Source organism: Ovis aries, chromosome 4, assembly GCF_016772045.2.
Source record: "Ovis aries strain OAR_USU_Benz2616 breed Rambouillet chromosome 4, ARS-UI_Ramb_v3.0, whole genome shotgun sequence".
Classification (NCBI taxonomy): Eukaryota; Metazoa; Chordata; class Mammalia; order Artiodactyla; family Bovidae; genus Ovis; species Ovis aries.
Window position 1 is genome coordinate 63,386,695 of NC_056057.1, and position 12,391 is coordinate 63,399,085.

The 12,391-nt window shown below is 45.7% G+C and overlaps 1 protein-coding gene across 2 annotated transcripts in view; it reads left to right on the forward strand.

Moving 5' to 3' along the window:
• The first annotated feature begins 4,587 nt into the window (after positions 1 to 4,587).
• The window catches only part of TBX20 (T-box transcription factor 20), a 51,342-nt gene continuing 43,538 nt past the window's right edge, over positions 4,588 to 12,391 (forward strand). For both annotated transcript variants that reach the window (XM_027968630.3, XM_060415028.1), the window contains exons 1-3: positions 4,588 to 5,189; positions 8,582 to 8,840; positions 9,839 to 10,003. In XM_027968630.3, coding sequence (XP_027824431.1) covers positions 5,063 to 5,189; positions 8,582 to 8,840; positions 9,839 to 10,003 — 551 coding nt within the window. In that variant the 5' untranslated portion in view covers positions 4,588 to 5,062. The remainder of the gene's footprint in view (positions 5,190 to 8,581; positions 8,841 to 9,838; positions 10,004 to 12,391) is intronic.

The window sequence follows — 12,391 nt, forward strand, 5'->3', positions numbered from 1 at the left end:
GGTGGAGAAGGGGTGAAAGAGAACAGATCTGGATTCCTAGCTCACAGGATCAGAGGAGATCTTTCTTTGCTGTTCTTGGGATCACGCTGCGAGTTGTGTACCCAATTCTAGCGCACAAGTTCTTCTCTGGTCAGAAGGAGGCCTGCGGCGCTTAGGTCCTGCAGCCTCGAGCTCCTGGGGGATGTACAAGCATGCGAGTGGTCAAGGGAAGGAGCTGTAGGGTCGCAGCCCTGAGGGAACAGTCTGTGAGGAGGCTCTGGGACTCCGCACCTGATCTCCGCGTTTAGGCTCGGTGGCTCAACGCGATGGGAACCTGAGAAGGCCCCGGGAGTGCAAGTTCCAGTAGCCTGGTGGTGGCGCGCACCCACAGTCGAAGGTCTCCTTGAGCCTTAGGATTGCGCGGGGCTCTGGCCTTCGAAGAATTTTTCCCTTCCCTGTCTGAGGGCGTAGTCCCTGGAGATGCGTGCGACCTGCCTTAGGCCCATACGACACCTCTTTCCTCGGTTCCACAGCCGGGCGCCAGAGTGAAGTCCCGGCCGCACGTGAGCGTGCGTGCGAACACCCACCCACCCATATACACCCATCCCCAAACACGGACCGTCAGATGACACACTCTGGCCTCGCCTCTTGAAGAACTAATCTTTGCCTTGCCCTTAGAAACGGAATTGGGTGGGGTGCCTTGCTTCGCCCGGTCCTGGGGCCTCCGGGGTGGACCGGAGCTCCGACGGACCGGCCCGTTCTTGCAGCCAAAGCTGGACGGGGGAGCTTCTCGCAGACACTTGGATTAAAGAAAACTTAACTCCATCAGGATGTGCTCATGTAACTCCAGAGGAACTCCGCGGTTCCTCTGAGGAAATGTTGGGACCACTCCATTCCTCGCACAATGAAATCCGAGGCCGCATTGCGCGCTCCCTACGCTGTACGAAGACGATGCGCGCTACTCTAGGCGCGCCCCCGGGACGTGTAGCAGCTGCTTTCAAGGGAAGTTGCGGCCGCGCTCCCCACACTACTTCGGGTGGGTTTCCGGTTCGGTAAACCGAATATAGGAATCCAAAGGCACCGAAGCCCATTTCTTTTGCTTTTAAGGCGTTTACCAAAAAGAGCGGAGGACAGGATGCGGACGGGATCTCAGAGCAGAGCTGCCCGGGTGTTGAGAAACCGGTCTTCTTTCTCGCCCTCGGGTACCCGGCGGAGCTCTCGGTCGGGCACCGGGTCCTGCAGCTCCGGCTCTCAGCGGAGGGCTCTGTATTAGCTTCAACAGTCATTTAAGCGAGAAGCCATTGGCCGAAATCGTGAAACCGTTTCTTCCTGCACAGTTCTGAAGTCGACCAACTTTTGAGTTTCGGAGGTTACAGAGGAAAATTTGAAGCGGCGCTGTGTATAAGGAGACATCTTCCGGTCCTCCATAAAATCAAACTCTGTATAACCAATTTCAGGCATATAACCTCAAATTTTAACTCCTGAGTTCCAAAGTTTAGCAAGTTGTAAATAATCGTCCATTATCACCATGAGACCCCAATCCATACACTCCGCAAACTGCACAGATACCTGCATGTGAGCACGCGAAAGAAACATTTCTGAGATCGCAAAACTGCAGTTCAAAAATTAAAGACAATAAAATTCTGTATTTATATTTCATTTATACTGGAGTAACTGTTCAGGCGCTTTATGCACTTTATCTCGTTTAATTCACAGCGATATTCTAGGTAGAAATAAATTAATTAATTTAAGATGATGAAACTAAGGCTTTAAGAAATTGAGGTAACTTATACCGAGTCTCAGGGAGGGCTAAAGCGGGTTAAAGTCAAGATTCAAAGTCTTCTCCAAGTGCAATGGACTTTCTGGACCCCTCTCTCCCCAGACTCACCCCTACCCCCATCCCCCCTGACGTCAGCCTTCTGGGAAGTGTTAATGTGATTACTTAGTTCCAACTCCCTCGGTGGCTTTACCTATTAACCCGCGCTAACACGAAGGGACCTCAGAACCGGGCGATCTTCTCTTCGGGTGGGCTTTTAATCACTCTGTGATGGCACCTCCCTGCCAAGTACCGGTTCCCGGCTTTTACAGCATAGTATTGATTTGCAAAGGCAATAAATCTAAGAGCAGGGACAGTGCGCCCCAGATAATTATGTTGCAGTATACATTTTATTGCTGTGGTTTCGACACCAACAAGATGCATTGCTTTTTAGGGATCCCCAAAAGGCTCACCTCTCGAGCCCCGAGTTTGTTTAAAGTGGACTTTTCAGTTCCTCTTATTTGTAGTCTCCCTCCGCGCACTAGCTTAGCTAGCTTAGCTTCCTATTTTGTCTTTAGGATGAACAGTCCAAGTTCGCTGCCCGCCAAAGACCCAGAACAGGACTAAGAGTGAATGGGCAGTTGGAAAAGTGGAAACTGACCCTGGGCAAAGCATTTTTCCCCTGGTCTGCCAAGTTTTCCAAAACTGTCCCTGTCATGAAATTATTCAAATTCCAGCCTCAACCACTAAGATAATTAAGAAAAGATATGATGCTTTCTTTGTGTAGAAATGCATTTTTTTTAATAGAGGTATAATTTCACAATAAGTTTTTGAAAACTAAAACCAGCAAATAAGATTTTCGATGCCCAATTGCAGCGTAAAATTCTAGACTAACTATGCCATCGCCATCCCAACAAACAATGCCACACACCCCCTCCACGCCCCCCACCCCATCCCACCCCCCGCCCCTCGCAAAAAAAAGACAACCGCTCTTGACAGAAATCTTCCTTCCGGGCCAAACCCTAAGCATTTGAGACACGACAGGAACAAGCTTGTGTGCCTTACGTTTAAATAAGGGAAATGTCACAGTTGCATTGATTGAGGTGGAGTGTGTTTGCCTGCTGGGGGGAAGATTTATTAATCCAAGGGTCTGGGTTGTCCAAAAACAGCAAAGGACCAGATACTCAAGAATAGAAACGAATCTTCAGGCACATGAAGTGGTGCTGCCTCTATTCTTACTAAGGTTTAAGCTGAAAGCATTCTCAACCAGCGTTACTTTTCTATGGATCTCCCGTGTGAAGAAACAAGGCTCAGCTGCAGGGCTGGGGTATGATCAAGATCTCTGCCTGGAGTGCAGGTCCTGTGCCTCTAGCCGGCTGGGTCGATTTTAGGGGAGATGCATCACTCTGCTAGCCAGACTCGATTTCTCACTGTCAAAAGCAAATGGACATGGGCTAGACAGTATAAATCGTTTCCAGCACAAAAATCTACAGTTTTACGAATTTCTCCCAAATTTACACATACACTTTCTGTACACAGAGATATTTCAAAATTATTCCTTAGTCACTGTTACGCAGTTTGTTGTTAGAAACTATTCACATATGGTGACAAGACAGGCTTAACTCACAAGTCCCCCACCTGTCATCATGTTACTTACATGGCTGATTTCAACTTTTGAGTTTCAGCTTTTTTCCCTCATAAGTTTATTTCAAGGGGTGGAGAATGTCTGTGCCATGGAGAGAGGAAAATGTGGGGGTGAGAAATGGGGGGGGGGCTGTTTTCCTTCTTCTCTTTCTTTTTTTTAAAGACCTACCAAGAGGCTCCTAATCGCCAGACCAACTGGAAAGGGGCGCAAATATTTACATGTACAGCTTGAGTGTGTGTGTCAGCCTGAGTTTACACGGCTCCAAGTGAAGCGGATTACCCCGCGAATTTGGAGAATTTGAGTTATTCAAGCTTAGCAAGGCCAACAAGACGACCCCCACAAGGCCGTGGGAAGTCCGAGCTCGTGAAGACTGACGGCTCGGCGTGCGCCGCGCCCGGGCGCTGTAGGGCTTGCACTCTCCCACTGCGCGTCGCATGGTCCCCGCAGGGTGCCGCGCCACCAGCACGTCGACCGCCCCTCACCTTCCCCTCCGTCAAGGCCCGATTTTCGAGTCCCTTTCGGGAATAGGAACCCCGAATGAGAGGCGCACCAGTGTGCAGAAGCAGCCGTGGTTCTGAGAGCATCCTTTGCCAAATGCTTACAGCCCACTCTTAGCGCATCGTTCTCAAGGCTGCTTCTCTCCAGACCCATTGTCTAGCAGTCAGATTCTGAAGCCCATCGGGTTCTGGGATCCAGCCCTTCACGCTGCCCGGCGAGTGGGATCTATCCCATTGGCGCCGATTCTGCGGCGCCAGTTTCTGTCCTACTTCTAGCACTCTCCAACTTTCTTTTGGAACTTTGATTACCAGTAAGAAAAAGAATGGGAAATCAAGAATTCCCCGAGGCTTCCTCTGGTCTAGATTCCTGCAGTGGGCCACTCCTAGGCTCCCAGGGCTTGAGACAAAAATGCCCCCTCCCGACAGCGAGCACCTCCCTCCCACACTGGAACTGCGAGGCCTGACGGGCTGCATCCGCGGTCGCTGCACTAGGCTGGTGGTGGCACCCCATGCCCCTAACGGATGCCAGGTTCCACCGGTCTGTGCGTGAGGCCACACCGGCACCGCGCCCCGGGCGCACCCTCCCCACCCGGCCCGCGGCCCCGCCCCCGGCGGCGGAATCAGGAAGCGGTGACGTGTGGCAGCGCTGACTGGCTGCCTGCCGCCGGGATCGCCGCTGCCATCAAATTAAGGCGCAGGGCTTCGAGCTCCAGGGCGCAGTGTCCTCCGCGCCCCGCCGCGCTCGCACGGCTACGCTCGGGCTCCCGGGCATCCGCCCCCTTTCAGCGACTCTGAGCCGCTCCGACTGTCCCCAGAGTGGGGAGGGAGGAAAGACGTGGAGCGGGTGCTGCAGGACCTCTGGGCTTTGCGCAGCTCATGCTAGTCTCCAGCTTCCGGCGCAGCCTGTGCCCCTGCGGAGCGTCCCTGTACTTGCACACCCAGTTGAGCCCGCAGTTGGTACTCTCTGGCTAGTTCGAAGTCTCAGCGGCTGAAGACTTGCGGTGGGGGAAAGGAGACACCGGTGTGGAGCTCTTGGGAGACTGGGGCTGACTCATCCAGAGTCCCTGGCTCCCCTCTGGCTGCACTTGGAAACTTTGCTCTGTGTTTCGGTCTTTGTCTCTTTTGGGGAAGCTGGACAGCAGTTCGGCAGGCCCGGTCCCTGGCCAGGACCGCACACTGGGGGCCATGGAGTTCACGGCATCGCCCAAGCCCCAGCTTTCTTCCAGGGCCAACGCCTTCTCCATCGCCGCGCTGATGTCGAGCGGCGGCTCCAAAGAGAAGGAAGCTACGGAGAACACCATCAAACCGCTGGGTAAGTCGGGCTGCTAGACTGTCCCGGATGGGCAGGCATGGGGGGGGGGGGGGTGCTGCACATTTGTTTGTCCTTCTGTCCCCTAGCTGCACGACGCTCTTGAGGGTGTCCACCTTTTCCGGCTCGAGCGGCAGCTCTGACCCGCGGGTCATAGACCATACGTTGCGGGTGGGAATTTTTTTTTTTTTTTCCTCTTAGACCCAGATTCTTTGGGGACTTCACAGTGTTGTTATAGGCACCCAGTTTCATACCTCATATGTCGCTTTCCTTACCTATTTGTCTAGAATCCTTTTGTCAAGTCGAACATCCGGTGTGTGTGTGTGTAACATTTTTGGGATAAAGATTTAGGGATTAATAATGATAAAAGCCCCTTTTTAAGACTCGACAGAATTTATGATGCATCTAACACCTGCTTGTGCACTTGCAACCAAGGAGACTGTCACTTCACAAGAAGCTAGTTTAATTTTGTTTTTCCCTGACTTGAATAGATTACACGAACTCAGCTCCTTAAGACCCCTGCAGGTGCTGTAGAATAAGCCAGTTCTACCGGAATGAACCATTTTCTTCAGAGAAGCTCCAGATATATCAGTAAGACATTTCATAGCTGCTGTCACTTTCAGTGGCGGTTGGCAAAAACATTAACCAGTAATCATTTCCCAGATTCCTCAACTTTTAGCTATACTGTTTATTTAACAACCTTTACCATTTATAGAAGACACTGCTCAGAGAAAAGGGAGAAAAGTGACTATACTCCCCTTAACACGAGTGAACTGTGTGAGAAAGAAACTACTGGAGATGTGTTTCAAGTCCCTTCACAACTGGGAGAAAGAAGTGTTCTCATCATCACCTTCTGGGTCCCTGGGTAATAATTAGTTCACATCCTGATCATCTGGTAGCTCTAAAACAGTGAAAAGCATCAAGTAAACTTAGGGTAATTTTTTTTTTAACTTTTTAACTTCAATTTTTTTTCCTTCTCCCTGCCTTTCTCAACATTTTAACATCTCACACCTTGAAACACAATAATAATATGGAAGATGAAATTTTATAGAAGGAAAATAAGGGGCCTCAGCAGAGAGAAGAGAGAGCTAGAATCCCTGCAGAAACTTAGAACCAAGGCAAAGGAAACAGGAAGATCTGCAGCAAACATGTCAAAAAGTCTCTCCTCCAGGGTTTCTACTCCCTTTCCCTGGTTCTTCCCATCTAACCTCCCGTGTAAATCTAAACCTGTTAAAGAAATGGAAATAACCAATCAGATAAACTCCAACTGTTTAGAAAAAAACTCACCACCAATTTCAAAGTTAACTTTGTGGCCCTTCCCAACATTATCCACTCCTATTTAGGAGGCCTCCAAATTCTTTATAAATAAATGCCCCAAATAAATAAATTTATTTATTTATAAATAAATTGCCAAACAGTAATGTGTTTGGTAGCTAGCAGGAAAAGAGAATTTCAGGTTAAAATTCCTGACAGATGTACAGTAGACTGGGAAACATGTTAGCTTCAGCTCTACTGTCATTTCAACATTGCTTCCTTCTCTACTTTCCTGAGGGGGGGAAAGATACCTTCCTCTGCATTCTAAACTATAAAACCATTGGCAGCTCAAAGCACCCCCACTTCATTCCAGTCTGTAAAACGAGCATCCTTCCTCGCCTGGGGCTTTTGAGACAGGCTCTGAAAGAACCTGAAGGCATCTTAGTCCCTTTCTAGGGCCAGTTCAACAGAGCACTATTACTGACTGTGAGCCAAGGACTCTAGCACGTGAAATACCTGTTCAGAGAGAATGCAACACTAAGGAGATGCTAAAGAAGCTGTAGGGTGGGAGTCAGAGGTGTCTCATGATTGCTCATTTAAACACATTAGGTCTATTCAAAAGAACCACCTCAGACAACTAAGTCATGAAATTTTTTTAAATTGAGATATAACTGACATAAAATATTGTGTTAGAACATTTCTATATCATTTCCTTCTTCCATTTCCCAACCCTGACACACTGGTTAGTTTGGAGCTTAGGGAATTTGCCTTTTTCAATTGTCAGAAAAATTTTAAGGCTACTTAATTCTCTATAAAGATGTTATGTGAATATGTTTCTGAAAATTTAGTAGAAAATATAATTTTGTGACTGCATGATTCTCTTTGAATTTGAAAACAAGGATATGATAATTAATTTGATTATTCTTATTTAAAAATTTTTCCATGAGTTGGATTATTATTGTAAGAGAAGGTTAAAATTCTCTACCTCTCGCTTGCTGCCCCAAGTCAAAGAGAAATAAAACATTATATATATGTGTGTGTGTGTGTGTGTGTGTGTGTGTGTGTGTGTCCTTAGAACTTGTTTCAATTCCTTGAGGGCACTTAGAACAGAGTTGTTTTGGAGTCCAGTTTCACATTGTTGATTCAAGTAGTTTCTTTTTTAAGGGACGCAAGATAATTGGGCCAATTACAAAACTCCTCCTGTATTCCATCAAAGTGACTGGTGTATTCCCAGGCCCTTATCAGCTGTGGAGGAGAATGTTTGGTTCATAGGCAGTGGTATTCCAGCCTGATGGTTGATGGAAAACTGTTCTTCCCACTTTAACACTCTGCTGGTCTGGGTTTGGGGTTCTTTTCCTCACACAACATTTTCTGAGAGAGAGAAAATACACACATTGTCCCTCAAGTAATTGTTTCAAGCCACGTCCAAAAAATTGGAGAGCGTACTCCCGTGATTTAACAAGCAATATGTTAGTCTTTCATAAGATCTCAGACGGGGAGGGAAATTATAAAAATGTTCCAATCTAACATCTGAAAGTCTGGGAAACTGAGAACTGGGCAAAGAAGTGAAGTGACCTAATTAAAAAAAAAAAAAAAACCACATCCCCAACACCACAGCAAACCACACCGCCTTTTCATTTTCTCTTATGGGGAGAGGGCTTCAGGAGGGAAGGGAGGTTTCTCTCAAAGTGAGGAAGGAGCTGATATTTTCGCTGCTTTGATCTCCGTGGAAAAAGTGTCTCCTCTTTGTCAGAGAGGAAGAACTGGTACCAGGCCCACAAACTGAGAAGAATGTGGAGGGATAACAACAGGAATATTTGTTTTTAATTCTCTATGATCATTGTCGTCCCCACTATCCACTCCTCACATTTTTTCTTCTCCAAAGTGGGTTTCAAGTAATGGTAACAAGAACTGGTTCTGGAACTCACTGATGTGGTTCAGTAAGCAAGCAAGCAGGAGCCATGCCACTCCACAGGACTCTCAGGCTTGGTTTATATAGTGAATGGTTTGCACTGCCCTCCTGGAGATCCTGAGCATAACTTTTCCAAAGTCAAGTCTAGGTACGTATTTTAGTTGTGCTGCTGTCCTTCTATCCCTGATTGACAGAATTAGCTGTCATTCTCAATTCTTTTTGCCTGCAGAACAATTTGTTGAGAAGTCTTCCTGCGCTCAGCCCCTGGGAGAGCTGACCAGCCTAGATGCTCATGGGGAGTTTGGCGGCAGTGGTGCGGGCGGCAGCAGCCCCTCCTCCTCCTCTCTGTGCACTGAGCCACTGATCCCCACCACCCCCATCATCCCCAGCGAGGAAATGGCCAAAATTGCCTGCAGCCTGGAGACCAAGGAGCTCTGGGACAAATTCCATGAGCTAGGCACGGAGATGATCATCACCAAGTCTGGCAGGTAGCAGGAGGGCCTTGTCGGCTGAGGAGCGGGGAGGAGGGAACGGTGCCCTGTGTGGCATAGGGAGTCTCCAGGAACTGGGTGAAACTGCTAGTACTGAGCTTGAAGAGGAGGCTTTGCTCACGGAGGGTTTCCTTCCACTGACTTGCTTGTGGTAAGATCTACTGAGACAGATGTCCAGGCATTTGCTTTCATGGGATCTGGCTATAGGAAGCCCTACCCCCACCCTAAGGGCAAGAGGGCTCTCTTCCTCCCTGCAGCCCAGTTATGTCTTTTAGGTTCTGAGTTTGCATCTGGAGGGAAGCGGGAACTTGTGCCTGCTGCAGTACAGGGCGGGCTGCTCCGTGTTGTGAGGGAAGCAGGTGGCTTCCTTTTTATCACCTTTTTATCTTCCTTTTATTTGCAGAAGCTCCCATTAAAAACAAAAATTAAAATCAGGGAGATAGAATGAAATTTGAAATGACCACACTCCTGGTAGGAAGGAGCTCCGGTGCCGGGCCCCTAGATGCTGAAGTCCGGGCTGATTCAGGGAAGGCAGGAAGGCAGCTCCTGGGACTGGGGCTAAGGCTCTAGGGATCGGTGGCCCATTGGCGCTCGACTGCTCCAGCTCTCAGGTCTCTGGGATGCACCCTCTCAGAGTCCCCCGAAAAGAAAACCAACCTGAGAACTCCTCTCTGGCTCTCTACTAAGGCAGGGGTGAGTTTTCTCCCTGCAACATAAGGAGGTTACAGGACTCTCTCTGCTCTGGAGACTTCGGTTCAGAGCCTAATGGGCTTGATGATATAGCACAGGATTTTCCCTAATTGCAGACCTTTGGGTATTAATGAGGACTCCTGTAGAGATGACACTTAAGATTATCTAGGCTTGGGAGAAGGTCAGTCTCTGTATTCACATCCCTGTGGCTTTACAGGAAACAAAGAGTTTGGGGGCTGGGTAGAGAGGGAAGGGACCTCTCTTCCTCTCTAATTCTGGTGATTCTCTTTGTCTCACTGTGTCAGGAGGATGTTTCCTACCATCCGTGTGTCCTTTTCCGGTGTGGATTCTGAGGCCAAGTACATAGTCCTGATGGACATCGTCCCTGTGGACAACAAGAGGTACCGCTATGCCTACCACCGGTCCTCCTGGCTGGTGGCTGGCAAAGCGGACCCTCCACTGCCAGCCAGGTTTGTGTCTCCAGATTTTCAGCCAAGCAAAATGTCTCCTGCCCTGGCTGTTTGAATTTTCAGCAGGTCTGTTTTTAAAGCCGTGAGTTCTGGTAAGAAAGCGTTCCAAGCCCAGGCACTCCAGGATTAACTATACAAAATATGGATTAGTCTCTGAGAAAGGCAGAGTTTCTACTCAGAACACTGCCTTTAATTTTATCTTTCTTCATAATTCATTTCAAAGTTTTTCTTAAATTTAAATTGGAATGTTTGTTAGAAATCTGGACCCATTGCATATGACACCCCTCATTTCTATTTGGCTAACACGCAGCAGAATAAACCTACTGATGAAGCCATTTTACAAGTGTGCATTTTAGTACATTCGTAGCTTTTAGTAGATATTTGTTATAGTGTGGTTATAACTTCCCATAGTAAACATCATTTTGGTAAATGTGGGGTTTTTTCTTTTTGACTAATAAACGGCTCAGAGATGTTTAAGTATGAAAAACAAACTCTTTTTCCCCCCTCTCCATAATTAGTGGATAAATGTAATTCAACATCAGGTTAATATACTTTTACTGAAAAATTATTCAATTATTATGTTAGGTAATGACCCAAAGAAAACATGTCCATTTTTGTGCTAGTCATTGGTAATGTTTTTCCTGGAGAACCCTGTTTAACAAATCACATGCAAACCTTTATTGCTGCTGCTTTGCCCAAATGAGCATTCTGGAGGGAAGAAAACGGTATTTTTACTTTATGTGACTATGACTAGCTGAAGAACAGAAATCGAACAGGCACTCTTTAATACAAACAATGAATCTTTACATTTTACAATTTACATTTACATAGCTGATTATACATTTAGGGCTCTAAAACCAAAACTTACAGCTTTAAAGTTGTTTTATGACTATGTCATTTTTATAATTGATAGGCAATTCATATCAAGGCTAAGAATTTATTTAAATGTACAGGTTTAGGAACTTTGATGTTATGGTTCAAAGTGTGGTTCTTTGTAAGTATATAGTTTGGAGTCTTAAATCAAGGCACAGAATCAAAACAGATAATTTACACATACAGTTCAATGGAATATTAAGCTTACTTAGTAGTCGATCACATTATTAAGCTTACAGTCTGTTAAATACACTAGAGACGAGATTAAAAGGAGCCTCTCTTGAGTTTTCCATTCCCACAAAAGACTAGGAAGGATCCCAGCCTTTCCAAATCGATATATTAAATAACAATCAGGACTAAAAAAAAATTTTAATGACACTCATTTTGAGTGACTATAAATGACAAATTTACAATAGATATTTAAAGAAATATAATTAGTGTTCTCTACTATTTACTATTAACTAGCCAGTTCACACTAATCTAGAGCTTCTTTCCAATATTTACAATTTTTTTTTAAAGGGGAAAGAGAGAAAGGAAGAAAGGAGACAGAAAGCAGAGTAATTTAGCAGATTCCTAACTATTTTTACAAGCAGCCTCTCCCACCCCTTTTCTTTTTTTTTTTTCCTTTCAGTCTTTCCTCTAAGAAGTTAATCACTCTTATTTAGCATACATTTTCCTCCTATCTAAAGGTATGGGGAACTGGTTTAGGCCAGTTGGGAATATGACATGCCTTGTTTATGTTACTAATCTGTTCTGGCTGGAAAAAGAAAGCATGTACCAATACACTATCTTAACTGAAGCATGTTTAAGCTATTGCTGGAATTTTAAGTCCCATGAGACTTGAGAGAAGCGGGGCTTCCTGTATGCTTTTTCGTTCATCCTAGTTCAGTTTATTTATATTGATATTAGATTAAAATGTTTGTGCCTTATAGGATATAAATATTCTAGATTATACAAGCAACTATTTTTTATTGCTATTAAAACACACTGCTATAATTTGTAGCTACATAAGGGAAAGGTAAAGAATTTGGGAGGTGATCATTTTTGTACTTATGGTAGAAATTCCTTGCAATTCTAGCTCTTTGAAAGACTTTATTTTAGACTAAAATTCATCAGTCAGTTATTTCTAATCAGAAGAAATGATGCTTGACAATATCATTTGGTCATAGTAATGGGCAAGACGTTGTATTAACCTAAATAATGTTTTATTTTAAATAAATTTATGAAATAAATTTCATAGGACATTTCCTTTTTAAAAAAAGTTGATATTTAAATAAATTAATATTTATTAATCTTATTATATGTGGTAAATTGATACATAAAGAGGGACCATCTCACTAACTTTTAGGACTAAATATTTTTAGTCCTTTTTGGAGGAGTGGGTAGGATGTGGTTGTTGTTGCTCAGGCCCTCAGTCCTGTCTGGCTCTTTGTGACCCTATGGACTGCAGCACATCAGGCTTCCCTGTCCTTCATCATCTTCCAGAGCTTGCTCAAACTCATGTCCATTGAGTCG